At 41.5% G+C, this 16859-nt stretch overlaps 1 protein-coding gene across 1 annotated transcript in view; it reads right to left on the minus strand.

The window, feature by feature from the left end:
• Positions 1-3101: 3101 nt before the first annotated feature.
• Positions 3102-16859, minus strand: part of Prlr (prolactin receptor) — a 194225-nt gene continuing 180467 nt past the window's right edge. The window contains exon 10 of the mRNA XM_052159865.1: positions 3102-3639. Within this exon, the coding sequence (XP_052015825.1) occupies positions 3547-3639 (93 nt within the window). The 3' untranslated portion in view covers positions 3102-3546. The remainder of the gene's footprint in view (positions 3640-16859) is intronic.

Here is a 16859-nt window from a genome sequence, read left to right on the forward strand (position 1 = left end):
TTGGGAGATTATGGAAGCGTCACCCATGGTGCCTATCTTGTAGACTCATGACCAAGAGAGTGAAGGCTGATTCTACTTCTCATTCAAGCTCTCTTATTTCCTGGTTTGTAGCACCGAATAACCAATTGTTCCATACTTCTACTGGCACAGATCAAGCTAGCCCAAGCTACTTCATGCATGCCTTCCCCAGTACGAAGGACTGTACTCTCATAAACCATGCATTAAAACAAACCCTTCCCCTCTTAAGCTGCTTCTGTCACTCATTCTATCTGTCACAATATTGAGAAAAGTAATAAAATATGGAAGGAGGATCAGGATGTAGTCAAAGAGGTCAAGGATTGAGAAATTAAGGATGCCAATAAGAAAGATAGGAGGACAGTCAGCATAAATAAATGATGAAATCGATTTAGCTGGAAGTAATGTTTATACCTGTAATCCTACCTACCTGTGAGGCTAAGTTCAGAAGAACACAAGTTTAGGGTCAGTCTAGGATACATAGTGAATTAAGACTAGTTTTTGTAACTTCACGAGATCTTGTTTTCTAATAAAAATAAAAGGGGGCTGGGGTGGTGTAGCTAGGTGGTAGAATGCCTGTATAGCATATTTGTGGACCTGAGTTCAACCGCAGCATTACAACAAATAAAAAAAAGTGGGATGATAGAGAAAAGACATGAACAACAGGGTAAGTAACATTCATTGTGAATAGGAAGCTGCTGAACAGCTGTGGAAAGCCCTGGATGTGCTTAGAGCCTTTTAGTTGCTTGAATGGAGCAAGGCGTTGACAGTTGTGGAGATAGTGTGATTTATTTTTATAATATCCTTAATTTCATGATGAATTTTATTCATCAATAATTTTTTATTGATCAGTCCTATCACCTTCTAGATATAAGCTCTATGGAAACTATTAATATATTTATATATCTTTTTGTGGGCATGTATAATGTTTGGAATGAATGTATTTCACGTAATAGCAACAGCATTGTTGTTGTTTTTCTTTGTGCTGCTCAGAGTCAATCCCAGGGCCTTGAAGCAGGCTAGAAAAAAGATATATGATGTAGATACACCTTCAGCTCAAGTGCGTTTTTGATTTATGTACATGTATGAGATGTGAAATATTTGTCTTTATTTTATTCCCATCCAGAACCATCGTATAATGATTCAACCAGCTGGCAAGGAGACCACATCTTCCAGGTTTCTGCCATCTGAAAGCAGACATTAATGTGTCTTTGTATAGCAGTATCAATAGGAAATACAGGGATAAACACAATTAAAATTAGAGAGGTTCAAAGAGGTAGAGTGGATGGACTCACAGTCTTGCAGAAAGTGCTATGGTAAGTTCTTACCCTCTCATTGACTACTCAGTGAGGAATATGTATGCATGAAAAGACACTGTGGCCAGCAAGCAAATCTTTATTTAAAGAGATGTCTTCACCAAGGTCTGAGAGGATCAATATGGAAGACAGAGGCGATTGCCCCGAGTGTTTTATCTGCTGTGTCCTTTCTACTTTATGTCATTCCACCTATAATTTGCAGGTTTAGAATGTTTTCTCTTCCCCAAATGTTTTCTTAGCATTGGTTTGAATGAGACATTATTGATCCCTTCCTGAGCTTTCTTCCAGTTCTTGTTTGTTAGTTATACCATCCTATAGCTCCACAATAATGATATCTTACCATCTTGGAGGGTATCTTCATTTTTCTTTTTAAAATGTTGACTATTATGTGTGTGTGTGTGTGTGTAACAAGAATGTGCAGATGCCCGTGGAAGTCAGAAGAGAATGTTGGATCCTTTGAAGCTGAAATTATTGGCAATTGTAAAGCATCCTCTATGGGTGCTGGAAAGTGAACTCTGATCTTCTGGAAGAACAGCAAGCATTCTTAATTCATGACATCTTTCCAGCCTTGAATGGTATTTTATCATGAGAGACTGTGCCAGAGGCTCTTACCAAGCTGAAGAGGCAGGTTGCCATCTGTGAAAACTATCTTATCTATCTTTCCCTAGCCTTGCCCCTCAGCCTCCACACTTTTCCCTGGGCTCCATTTCTTGTGTCCAACTTGCTCCTAACCCAAAAGATAATTGGCTCTGACATATCTTTCAGTAATACCTACGAAAGGACTGTTTACCCAAAAATGCCTCAAGGAAGCAATGACATAAGGTAAGGACGAATTGCTATACATTCAATAATAATTGTGGTCTCTTGCTGGGATCCTAGGTCCCCAGCCCATAATGCTTCCAGGGCTGTAGGGGGCAGCTATGTGATGTGGCCAATCAAGAGCTTCGGGATGACACATCAGCGAGGGCAGTGGACACAAAGCCTTTCTCCTCAGCTCAGCGCCGGCCATGTTGGATTGTGGAGGCATCAGATCTCAACTTCCCAAAGTCTAGCTTATGCTCTTCAGCTCCTCTGTACTATTGGTTTCACCTTTGAGACATTAGAACCTACAATCTTCATGACTGGAATTTTTTGGGGGGGAATTGTTAAGATCTGAGCTTTTGCGAAGCACTGGATATGAGGAGATTCCCAGACTGGGGAGCAAAATAGTGCATTTTGAATAATTTGTGCAGAAGTGAGTGATTATGACTTTTTATTTAAAAGGGGGGTGTTTATTCTGCTGATCATAAAATGTGTTTTCTTAAGCAGACAGATGAGCGAAGGCACACTCAAGCCCAGAAAAGTGTGAAACAAGTGGGAGGGAGACAATATCCTGCTAGTAACCTCCAGTGATCACTTTCGGCTCAGAGTGCACAGAGCAGGGTGACTGAAGAGAAGTTACCAGTCAGTTACTTATCGAGATGGCTGATATCAGGAAGGCACTGATGTCTCAGCAGCAACCAGAGAGAATGTTAAAAAAGAAACTTTCTAGAGCAGAAAGAATAGAGAGAAAGAACACTTTGGTGGAGGCAGAGACGGTCCAGAGGGCAGGAGCTAAGGGACACATAAAGCCAATGCCTCGGGAAACACACACTGTAGTTATAGTTGTGAACAGATAGGGTCTTGTAAACTGAAAAAAAACCACTCTGTGTGTATGTTTGTGTGTGTGTGTGTGTTTGTGAGAGAGAGACAGACAGACAGACACACACACACACACACAAACAGAGAGAGAGAGAGAGAGAGAGAGAGAGAGAGAACACAAAGAAAGACCCAGTGGAACAGAGACATAAAGAGACATAGAGAGACACACACACAGACACACAGACACCCACAGAGACACACAGAGAGACACACACATAGACACACAGACACCCACAGAGACACACACACAGAGACACACAGACACCCACAGAGACACACACAGAGAGACACAGAGATATCACCATGTGAAACTGGGGGAACAAGTTGTCAGAGGGCTGAGGCTGAGCCATCACGAGCTGCTCAAAAGCCACAATTAACACTGATCACGCTTGTCACTGAGCAAATTTAAAGTCTAACCAGGCAGGCTTCCTGGAGATTAGATTATTGGCACTGGGAAAATTCTGTCTTGTTCTCAGCATTTGGTCGCAATGGTGGCGGAACCCATTTTGAGAGGCTCCTATTGGAGTCTTCAGCTTCAGTAGTCAAGGTCTTCTGCATTGTCCAGTTTTTGGAATCGTCCAGGAAGGGCCAGGCGTGGATCCACCTTGTATTTGCTTGGAGAGCCAGTCTAATTATAGGAGAGAGACCGAGTCAGAACCATGGGGGCTCCTTTCAGTGGGAAGTCAGTAGGAGTCACAGGGTAGACTGTTTCTCATTGGGGAACCAATCAATGATGCTAACCTTCAGGGCTCCACAATGAGTGATAAGTGATTGTCTATGGGAGTGGAGTTAGCCAAAAGTTAGAGACCCAAATGATGGGATATGGAAGTGTTCTGTAGGGTCTGGTTATCACATTTGTGAAGCTTTCCTGCCTCAAGAGCAGACAATTGAGTGATAGAAATTAGGAATAACTGGCCGATGGCTTGTGTTTAACCTCAGTCTTGTGTCTGAGAAACTGGATCTCTGAGGGTAACGGCAGCTGGTTCTACCTACAAACCTCACCCAGATGTACAAATTCCAACGCAGAAATACAAGAGATATCAAAAGGAAGGCAGCAGGACTTTTTGAAGGAGGGAAAAATTCCACAGTAACTGATTTTAAGGCTAGCAAAGTGGATGAAATTATAACCCCAAACGGGAACAGAATGATAAGAATCATCAACAAATCCAAAGAAGACATGAATCAGCACCCAGGTGAGTTAATAAGAGAGGAATAAATGCCAAGCAAAATGAGGAGGTGAGCATACACATGGAAGAATCCAGCAAGGAGCTGGAAAATAAAAAAAGGACAAATTGAAATTTCAGCAGTGAAAAGATTCATAAATCAAAACAAAAAATTTCAGGTATTTGAATATTCACCAGAGAAGTGGGTCAACTGGAGAATAGAATACTGGAACTGGAAGATGGACAAATAATAAATGTTCAGATGATAATAAAGAAAATTAAGAAAGTAAAAATAGGGGCTGCAAAAGTTCCAAGTCACCATTCAAAGCCCACATGTGTGAGTCATAGTAAGAGAAGGAGAAGAGGGGAGTAGGTATACACTAAAGAAGCAAAAAACATTTCAAATAAAATGATAGAAAGAGTTCCTCAAATCTTGGGAAGACATGGGCATCTTGGTAGGAGTGGCCACGAGAACCCTAGACACACGGGTTTATATGTAACACTGCTCTCTCCTGCAGTCTTCCACAGTCTTTGTTCAGTCTGTGTCTTTAGTCATCTAACTATAATTCAACATGGTTCTTCTCATCTTTATTTTTGGTTCTTTCATAGCCATGAGAATATAGGAAAGACAGAATTTCATTAGAACAGTAGATAACAAAGACAGGGAGGGGTCGAATATCACTAATCAACAAATGGCAGGAATTAGTGTTTTATCTTCCAGTGATAACTTGGGTGTTAATGGTATCAGGTTTCCAATGAAAAGATCCAGACTAGTGTATTTGATTTAAAAAATACCCAACCAAAACACTCCCTCTCCAAACAATGCAGTAAAATGATTAGACTGTTGCGACCTGTTAGAAGTGTACTTAACTGGCAAAGAAAAACACAGCTTAAAGTAAAATATAGAAAAGATGTCCCTAGTCAATAGAAACTGCAAAAAAGAATGTAGGATTATCTACACCCACTCATCTCTAACAAAACCTACTTTAAAACACACAACACACACACACACACACACACATACACACACACATGAGAGTCCTTAACATATTAAGCACAGTTATTTAAAATTGTCTGATAACGATGATAGTTGCATAACATCTGAGATCTGAGTCTGATACTTATGTTTGTTTTGTCTCCTTGGATAATAGTTTTCCTCTCAGCACTTTAGCATCCTTTGTGATTCTTTTTGTTGAAAGCTGTGCAGAATGTGTGATAAAATCTGAGGCAAAGAGACCTTTAGTGTGAGATTTCCTGTTAGCCTAGTTAGAAATAGGGCTCAATTGAATATTTTCCATAGTTAAAGAAATAGTGTATTGGCCGGGCAGTGGTGGTGCACGCCTTTAATCCTAGCACTTGGGAGGCAGAGGCAGGTAGATTTCTGAGTTTGAGGCCAGCCTGGTCTACAGAGTGAGTTCCAGGACAGCCAGGGCTACACAGAGAAACCCTGCCTCAACAACCAACCAAACCAAACCAAAACAAAGCAAAAAAGAACTAGAGTATTGCCATTTCTTGAGTGTGTTTTGTTTTGATCGGACTTTGATGGCGTTACTTCTGTGTACTCTGGCCTTTAATGCATGATCCCTTTGCCTTAGCCTCCCGGTGATAATTAATATCTTTGCCTTTGTGCCCCTTGCTGTCATTGACTTTCTCTCAGAATCTTCCTTTGGCTAGAATTGGGGGTAGCAGGCTTTTTAAAAAACCATTTACTATCTTGTTAGTGTGAGTGTGGGTGGCTGTGAGGGCACATGTATTACTCATGAGGAGACCAGAGGACAACTTTCAGGAGTCAGCACTCTTCCCTTCAGGGCATCATATTCAGGTCACCAGGCAATTGTTACCTCTTGAACCAATTCTACAGCCTGGCAGGTCTTTTAACTTTAAGGGTATAGGTGCGCACGGTAGTCCTAGAGTCTTATGGCTATGCTTCAGTGTTTCAGTTCCTGCTTGTTTCTGGACTGTGACTTCACAGTTACTCTTCTGATAAGAAGAACTTAAGAAACAACAACAACAACAATAACAATAATTCCACAAACAACAAAGAACTCCTGCCTGTTCCCTTTTCCATCTTAAGTCTATTATTTGAAGCTCTCTCTCTTTTTTTGTTCTTGTTACATGTTTTGTTGTTGCTGCTGTTTTCCACCTTTACAGCTAAAGAAGAGTAGAGAATTCTGGATAAAGCTCAGGATTTATTTATAATTATAACACACACACACACACACACACACACAAGAACACACACATACATACACACACATACACACACACACACACATACACACACACACCATTATAAGGCTTTGGCAAAGTCCATCTCCCTGGAAAACAGATTCCACACACACACACACACACACACACACATACACACACACATACACACACACACACATACACACACATACACACACACACCATTATAAGGCTTTGGCAAAGTCCATCTCCCTGGAAAATAGATTACACACACACACACACATACACACACATACACACACACACACACACACACACACACACACACACACACACACACCATTATAAGGCTTTGGCAAAGTCCGTTTCCCTAGAAAACAGATTCCTGCTAAACTGAAGACTCTTTTAAGTATATTTCTGCATTTTTTTTTTTAAAAGTCACAGCAATATGGTCATCTTAACCCTGGTGATCCAAGGATATTCTTATAGACAAGACAAATGAAAGTTTAGGAATCATCCTAATGGTGGCTGACAGAGATTTCTCCTTACATGTTAGTCCATTCCCAGTCCTTCCAGTAGTCTGCCAACACTATCTCAATGTTCCTGCTAGTCATGGTCCCAGTGGCTTCTGCTCCAGGAAAGGTCTTGGTTGTACTGTTAGGATTCAACTGTCTCTCTAAGTTGCAGGATGACAATCTACTTTGCAACTTTACTTCTCTGCTGGGTTCAGGGAAAACAATCAGCTCCAGTTTTCCCAGCTTGTTCCTTAAGGGATAAGAGTGACAACTCTACGCTGGAGGCTTGTCCTATTTAATATGTCCTTCTCTACCACGTGTGGACACAGAATTGTGTGTACTTAACCTTTTCTTCCTTTGAACAAAATCTTTGAAGAAAGGGTCATTTTAAATGCATGCCAACAAGATACAATCCCTTTAGAATGAAATAATATCCATTGAATCTGAAAACTGAGAGGATGAGGAGAGAGACTCCATCTAGAAAAACTTCTGTTTCACCCTAAGAGTTTCCTGGAATATCAAGTTCAAACCTTGCCCAAGGTTCATTCTAGAACATCATCTAAATAGAGCTGCCTCTGAGTTATGAGAAATGTAGGAGACAACTGTTTAAAATCACTCTCTTCCCCCTCCTTCAGAGGCAGATGAGGCATACTTTCCCCAACTATACACCAAGATCAGACAAAAACTTCTCTAGCAAGACAACTAGTAAACGGGGGTGGGGTGGGGTGGCAATCTCTGTTTTACTATTTTCAAGATAGTGAATTCCCAAGCTGCAGAGTGAGTTTTATCTGGTTAGGAAATATGTGAATTTCTTCTTGAAAATAAAAGCCTGGCAAACATCATCTGTGTGTACAGGAAGATTGGTGGACGGGTCTACCACTTGTCAGTTGGTTAAGTTCTGAGTGCAAATTAATTTTGCTGATAACAGAGCAAGGCCTGGAAAGAATTACTCAGGGTAAATGTCAGTATACCCTAAATAATCCTTTACAGCTCCAGGTCCAGGGCCCGTGGGATAGGAATGGAACAATGCTATTTTGAGAAAGTTTTGGAAAAGTAAATGTCACATAAAACCTTATATGCATTCCATTTCTTTAGTAATGGGCCATGGTTTGTCCAGGATGACTAGACTGTGACTGAAACTTGTGAGAAGGGCTGGAGAGATGGTTCAGTGTTTAAGAGACTGTTCTTCCGAAGGTCCTGAGTTCAAATCCCAGCAACCACATGGTGGCTCACAACCACCCATGATGAGATCTGATGTGCTCCTCTGGGGTGTCTGAAAACAGCTACAGTGTACTTACATATAATAAATAAATACATCTTTGGGCTGGAGCGAGCAGAGGTTCAATTCCCAGCAACCACATGATAGCTCACAACGAGCTGTACAGCTACATATACATAAAATTAATATACATAAAATAAATAATCTTAAAAAAACACCTTGTGAGAAGGAGTCCCTAAGTGGAGGTGTGGCTCAGCAGTAACCACTAGTTTCACGCAATACTGATTTCTTGAAAAGTAGCACAAAGCGCTAACATTTGGATAGGTCCTATCAGAATAATTGGACTTGCTGCTTCTTAAAAAGCCACACTCTGCAGAGACCCAGGGCACAGAGGTGACTTGGTTTTCCTATTGGACTCCAGTACCCAAGTGTACACAGTGCATGCAAGCTTCTTGCTTACTCCGCCTGTCACAGTGTCTGATACACAATGCTCATTAAAAAACATTCCTGTTTATTAGTTCTACTTGATATACAAAAGAAGAAGGCTTCATTCTGACGTACATATCACTGTGCTTTGTGCATATTTGGCCATCCGTTCTCTCTCTTCCTTACCACGCCTGCTGGTCCTGGTTTCTGCTTTCCCATCTATGAGAGAGAAGCTACAAACTGCTTGTTAAAGTGTGATTCAGAGGTGGATAGGGTAGAATGACTGGTGGGTCATTTCAATGAAGAAGGGTTGGACTCATAAGGACACCTTACAATTTCTCTTTTGGTAAACTGTATGGCAGGAACCTTTCTGAGGGTTGACCCCTCTCTTAGTAGGCACACGTTTTGAATTGCTCTTCGTTGTGAACCTGCCAATCAAGGCCCAATGATTTCTTCCAATCGCAGTAGAATGAGATTTCTAAGAACTTGGTCACTCACTTTTTTGTTCCTGTGTGACAAGGTGGGGGATGGGGGTGGGGGATGGGTAGGGGGAGACTGTCCCTAAACTTGGAGACTGCACATACAGTGAAATGTCTGACAAGGATCTTCACTTAATATCTGTTCCTGTGATGATTATTACAGAATTGGTCTCATCCATATAATTCAGGATTCAAAAGAGAAAATACAGAAAAAATACATTGAGGAAAAGAAAACTGACCTCCTAAAGGACAGGGCACAAAAAGAACAACAACAGCAACAACAACAATGGCAGCAGCAACAACAACAACAAATCAAACTCCTGAATAAAAACAAAACTCCTCAAAACCAAAAACTAACTAACCAACCAACCAAGCAAACACAAACCAACCTCAACTGGAAGTGGTAAACAGAAACCTAGTTATGCATTTATAAGATGGAGCAACAAAAAGGGGTGGGGGGAATAAATTCACTACCCAAAAGAAAGTAACAATGTTAGTATTATAAAAAAATAGATGTTATGGTAAAACATTGGAGATTGAAGAGATCAAAATTAATAATGCAGTGTTTTTCAATGTGTGGGTTATGACCCCCAAAGCTATTGCATATCAGATATCTGTGTATCAAATATTTATGTTGCTATTCATAATCATAACAAAATCACAACTGAAGTATCAGTGGAATAATTTTATGGTTAGGGGTCACTACAACATGAGGAACTGTATTCAAGGGTTACAGCATTAGGCATGTGGAAACTACTATGCTACAAGGACTGAAAATTTAAGCCAATATGCTCCTAATAATTTAACTTAGAGAAATTAAAGTAAAATTTAATAGAACCTCAAGAAGAAGAATTCCTTGAACCATTATCTAAATTTATCTGTGATCACTTCAGAAAATTCTATATCTTAAGGAGCAAAATGATCAGTCTCATAAGTGCAAAAACTTTAATTTTTAAAGAAAATTAGATCTAATAAAACTGCCGAAGTCCACCATGAATAATTCATGTTTTCTCAAGAATATACCCTAAATTAGGGTAGCAGTGGCTGCTCCAGCTGAAGGGCCATCAGCGGTGGAACCAAGGCGACACAGGGTCCAGTTAGGCCCTGCGCCCACGACCACTGACCTTCGCTGACCAGCCGGGCGGCAAGCAACTGCGGTTCTGCGGAGCCTTTCGCTGCACGGAAGCCACTTCAGAACTCGGCTGCCCGCCAGTCAGGAGAGACTCACCGCCATCTTGATCCCGGGCTCCAGAGATCCGTCAGACTGAGGTACACAAACATAATCCTAGGCCCAACACCGCAGGGGTCGGAGCCAGACGGGCGTTGGCCTGCACCCAGGCCCTGGGCTGTTCGAGTGGCCATCGGGGCGCCAACCCAGCCAGGAGTTTTTTTTTTTTTTTTTGCCCCGGCCGGTGCACGCGCCGCCATTTTGCCTACAGGAGCCAGAGTGCTCGGGAGGGCAGAGACGGCTAACAAGTGTAGCCTGAGGCTAACAAAACGGGGGTCTAGGCCCCAAAAGGCACAGGACTGACCCCAAGAACTGGGCGGCTTGGTGGGCCATCTGTGTGTCAACCAGCCCAGGAGGTTATTAGCACAACAGACTCTCCCGGTGCTTTCGCGGAGCGCGGACGCGCACGCCCACCATCCGGGTCACCTGGCGGACCCAAATAACAGACATAGCCCTAGGGGAACTTTGCTCGGACCTTGGCCTCCCAGGCGTTTGCCTGGACTCAGGGCCCAGGCGACAAGGCTAACCTAGTGTGCGCCAGCCCGGTTGGGGAAATCGGCTGCCCAGCGGAGTGAGCGGAGCACAGGGGAGGTCACAGCAACATTCACCTTCGGAGCTCCCTGGGGGTGCACACGGGTTCCACCTGGTCCACAGACACAATCTGGGGCAAGGCCTCAGGCAGAAGCCCCCAGCTTAACTCTCTCCGCTTCAGATCAGCCTGGGTGGCCGCCACATCTCCAGGTCCCTCAAGAGGCTAGTGGGGGCTTCCGGGCGACCAGCTGGGAGAAGTCGGTGTGCTCCAATAAATCCTGCGGGCCCCAGCGGGAGCCTTCGGGTGCCTGCTTCGGGATCTGAACAGCCTGGACAACAGCACCCTGTCTATAGGCAGTGCAGAGTGTAAGCTGTGCACCAGAGGCCAACGGGGAAGGGGCAGCTTGCACTGGTGAGTCCAGCACTGACAAGACCAAGTAACACCAGTGAGAGCTAGATGGCAAAAGGCAAACGCAGAAACGTCACTAACAGAAATCAAGGCAATATGGCAACATCTGAACCAAATTCTCCTCTACCAGCAAGTCCTGGATACCCCATCACACCAGTAAAACAAGATTTGGATTTAAAATCACTGGTCATGATGCTGGTACAGGAACACATGAAGGGCATTGAGGAGAAAATGGATCAAAAGTTAGAAGCCCTTGCAAGGGAAACACAAAAATCATTGAAAGAAATCCAGGAGAATACAAAAGCCAACAAGGAGGAAATGCAAAAAACACTTAAAGAAATACAGGAGAACTTTGCTCAACAGGCTGAGGTCATGAAAGACGAAACACAAAAATCTCTTAAAGAAATACAGGAGAACTTTGGTCAACAGGCTGAGCTCATGAAAGAGGAAACACAAAAATCTCTTAAAGAATTACAGGAAAACACAAACATGCAAGGGAAGGAGCTAAGCAAAACCATCCAGGATCTAAAATCAGAAGTAGAAACAACTAAGAAAACTCAAAGGGAGACAACTTTGGAGATAGAAAGCCTTGGGAAGAAATCAGGGGACAGAGATGCAAATATCAACAACAGAATACAAGAGATAGAAGAAAGAATCTCAGATGCTGAAGATTCCATAGAAACCATGGACTCAACAGTTAAAGAAAATGCAAAGTGCAAAAAGCTTGTAACCCAAAATATCCAGGAAATCCAGGACACAATGAGAAGACCAAACCTAAGGATTATAGGCATAGATGAGAGTGAAGATTTACAACTTAAAGGGCCAGCAAATATCTTCAATAAAATTATGGAAGAAAACTTCCCTAACCTAAAGAGAGAGATGCCCATGAATATACAAGAAGCCTACAGAACTCCAAACAGACTGGACCAGAACAGAAATACTTCCTGTCACATAATAATCAAAACACCAAATGTTCTAAACAAAGAAAGAATACTAAAGGCAGTAAGAGAAAAAGGCCAAGTAACATATAAAGGAAGACCTATCAGAATCACAGCAGACTTTTCACCTGAGACTATGAAGGCTAGAAGGTCCTGGGCAGATCTCATGCAGACTCTAAGAGAACACAAATGCCAACCAAAACTACTATATCCAGCAAAACTCTCAATCACCATAGATGGAGAAACTAAGATATTTCACGACAAAACCAAGTTCACCCAATATCTATCCACAAACCCAGCCCTAAAAAGGATAATAGGAGGACAACACCAATACAAGGAGGGAAACTCCACCCTGAAAAAAGCAAGATAGTAACCTTTCATCAAACCCAAAAGAAGTTAAGCAATCAAATTTAAAAAATAACGTCAAAAATGATAGGAAGTAACAATCACTATTCCTTAATATCTCTTAACATCAATGGACTCAATGCCCCAATAAAAAGACACAGACTAACTGACTGGATACGTAAACAGGACCCTACATTTTGCTGCTTACAGGAAACACACCTCAGGGTCAAAGACAAACACTACCTTAGAGTAAAAGGCTGGAAGACAATTTTACAAGCAAATGGTCTCAGGAAACAAGCTGGAGTAGCCATTTTAATATCAGATAAAATTGACTTTCAACCCAAAGTCATCAAAAGAGACTCTGAGGGACACTTCTTGCTGGTCAAAGGAAAAATACAACAAGAAGAACTCTCAATCCTGAACATCTATGCTCCAAATGCAAGGGCACCCTCTTTCATAAAAGAAACTCTATTAAAACTCAAAGCACACATTACACCTAACACAATAATTGTGGGTGACTTCAACACTGCACTTTCCTCAATGGACCGATCAGGAAAACAGAAACTAAACAAGGACACAATGAAACTAATTGAAGCTTTGGACCAATTAGACTTAACTGATATATATAGAACATTCTATCCTAAAACAAAAGAATATACCTTTTTTTCAGCACCTCATGGTACCTTCTCCAAAATCGACCATATAATTGGTCACAAGACAGACCTCAACAAATATAAAAAGTTAGAACTAATCCCATGCCTCCTATCTGATCACTATGGAATAAAAGTGGTCTTCAATAGCAACAGAAACAACAGAAAACCCACATACACGTGGAAATTGAACAATACTCTACTCAATGACACCTTGGTCAAGGAAGAAATAAAGAAAGAAATTAAAGACTTTTTAGAACACAATGAAAATGAAAACACAACATACCCAAATCTATGGGACACAATGAAAGCAGTGCTAAGAGGAAAACTCATAGCCCTGAGTGCCTCCAAAAAGAAAATGGAGAGAGCATACATTACCAACTTAATGACACACCTGAAAGCCCTAGAACAAAAAGAAGCTATTTCACCCAGGAGGAGTAGAAGGCAGGAAATCATCAAACTCAGGGCCGAAATCAATCAAGTAGAAACAAAGAGAACCATACAAAAAATCAACAAAACTAGGAGCTGGTTCTTTGAGAAAATCAACAAGATAGATAAACCCTTAGCCAGACTGACCAAAGGGCACAGAGAAAGTATCCAAATTAACAAACTTAGAAATGAAAAGGGAGACATAACAACGGAAACTGAGGAAATCCAAAAAATCATCAGATCCTACTACAAGAGCCTGTACTCAACACAACTGGAGAATCTGGAGGAAATGGACAATTTCCTTGACAGATACCAAATACCAAAATTAAATCAGGACCAACTAGACCATCTAAACAGTCCCATAAAGCATAAAGAAATAGAAGGAGTCATAGAAAGTCTTCCAACCAAAAAAAGCACAGGACCAGATGGTTTCAGTGCAGAATTCTACCAGACCTTCAAAGAAGAGTTAACACCAATACTCTTCAAACTATTCCACAAAATAGAAACAGAAGGAACACTACCCAATTCCTTCTACGAAGCCACAATTACGCTGATACCAAAGCCACACAAAGACCCAACAAAGAAAGAGAACTTCAGACCAATTTCCCTTATGAACATCGATGCAAAAATACTCAACAAAATTCTTGCCAACCGAATCCAAGAACACATCAAAACGATCATCCACCATGATCAAGTAGGCTTTATCCCGGGAATGCAGGGTTGGTTCAATATACGGAAATCCATCAATACAATCCACTACATAAACAAACTCAAAGAACAAAACCACATGGTCATTTCATTGGATGCTGAAAAAGCATTTGACAAAATTCAGCATCCTTTCATGCTTAAAGTCTTGGAGAGAACAGGAATTCAAGGCCCATACCTAAACATAGTAAAAGCAATATACAGCAAACCGGTAGCCAGCATCAAACTAAACGGAGAGAAACTTGAAGCAATCCCACTGAAATCAGGGACCAGACAAGGCTGCCCCCTTTCTCCTTATCTTTTCAATATTGTACTTGAGGTACTAGCTTGGGCAATTCGACAGCATAAGGAGGTCAAAGGGATACAAATTGGAAAGGAGGAAGTCAAACTATCATTATTTGCAGACGACATGATCGTCTACCTAAGTGACCCAAAGAACTCCACTAGAGAGCTCCTACAGCTGATAAACAACTTCAGCAAAGTGGCAGGTTACAAAATCAACTCAAGCAAATCAGTGGCCTTCCTATACTCAAAGGATAAACAGGCTGAGAAAGAAATTAGGGAAATGACCCCCTTCACAATAGCCACAAACAGTATAAAGTATCTTGGGGTGACTCTTACCAAACATGCGAAAGATCTGTATGGCAAGAACTTCAAGACTCTGAAGAAGGAAATGGAAGAAGACCTCAAAAAATGGGAAAACCTCCCATGCTCATGGATCGGTAGAATCAATATAGTTAAAATGGCCATTTTGCCTAAAGCACTATACAGATTCAATGCAATACCCATCAAAATCCCAACTCAATTCTTCACAGAGTTAGAAAGAGCAATTATCAAATTCATCTGGAACAACAAAAAACCCAGGATAGCTAAAACTATTCTCAGCAACAAAAGAAAATCTGGGGGAATCAGTATCCCTGACCTCAAGCAATACTACAGAGCAATAGTGTTAAAAACTGCATGGTATTGGTACAGTGACAGGCAGGAGGATCAATGGAACAGGATTGAAGATCCAGAAATGAACCCACACACCTATGGCCACTTGATCCTCGACAAAGAGGCTGAAAACATCCAATGGAAAAAAGATAGCCTTTTCAACAAATGGTGCTGGTTCAACTGGAGGTCAGCATGCAGAAGAATGCGAATTGATCCATCCTTGTCTCCTTGTACTAAGCTCAAATCCAAATGGATCAAGGACCTCCACATAAAGCCAGACACTCTGAAGCTAATAGAAAAGAAACTGGGGAAGACCCTGGAGGACATCGGTACAGGGAGAAAGTTTCTGAACAGAACACCAATAGCGTATGCTCTAAGAGCAAGAATTGACAAATGGGACCTCATAAGGTTACAGAGTTTCTGTAAGGCAAAGGACACCATCAAGAGGACAGATCGGCAACCAACAAATTGGGAAAAGATCTTCACCAATCCTACATCAGATAGAGGGCTAATATCCAATATATATAAAGAACTCAAGAAGTTAGACTCCAGAAAACCGAACAACCCTATTAAAAAATGGGGTACAGAGTTAAACAAAGAATTCTCACCTGAAGAACTTCGGATGGCGGAGAAGCATCTTAAAAAATGCTCCACTTCATTAGTCATTAGGGAAATGCAAATCAAAACAACCCTAAGATTTCATCTTACACCAGTCAGAATGGCTAAGATTAAAAATTCAGGAGACAGCAGGTGTTGGAGAGGGTGCGGAGAAAGAGGAACACTCCTCCACTGCTGGTGGGGTTGCAAATTGGTACAACCACTCTGGAAAGCAGTCTGGCGGTTCCTCCGAAAACTGGGCACCTCACTTCCAGAAGATCCTGCTATACCACTCCTGGGCATATACCCAGAGGATTCCCCACCATGTAATAAGGATACATGCTCTACTATGTTCATAGCAGCCCTATTTATAATTGCCAGATGCTGGAAAGAACCCAGGTATCCCTCAACAGAAGAGTGGATACAAAAAATGTGGTATATCTACACAATGGAGTACTATTCAGCCATTAGAAACAATGAATTCATGAAATTCTTAGGCAAATGGATGGAGCTAGAGAACATCATACTAAGTGAGGTAACCCAGACTCAAAAGGTGAATCATGGTATGCACTCACTAATAAGTGGTTATTAACCTAGAAAACTGGAATACCCAAAACATAATCCACACATCAAATGAGATACAAGAAGAAAGCAGGAGTGGTCCCTGGTTCTGGAAAGACTCAGTGAAACAGTATTTGGCAAAACCAGAACGGGGAATTGGGAAGGGGTGGGAGGGAGGACAGGGGAAGAGAAGGGGGCTTACGGGACTTTCGGGGAGTGGGGGGGGGGGGCTAGAAAAGGGGAAATCATTTGAAATGTAAATAAATTATATCAAATAAAAAAAAAAAAAAAAGAATATACCCTAAATTAACCCTAAAATATTTTTCTGAACAACTTCACTCTAATAATTTATTCCTTAATTAGTGAAGAAAAACTCACCTGTTCCTATGAATTATCAAAACGATTTCATTAATGTAACCAAGGGTATGTATAAATGCTAGCCTATATAGTACCACTTAACAGCAAGCTTTTAGCCACATTCTTTTTGAAAGTCAGCAGCTGTGAAAAAGGCCTTTAACATATGTTTA

This window comes from Apodemus sylvaticus, chromosome 16 (assembly GCF_947179515.1).
Source record: "Apodemus sylvaticus chromosome 16, mApoSyl1.1, whole genome shotgun sequence".
Classification (NCBI taxonomy): Eukaryota; Metazoa; Chordata; class Mammalia; order Rodentia; family Muridae; genus Apodemus; species Apodemus sylvaticus.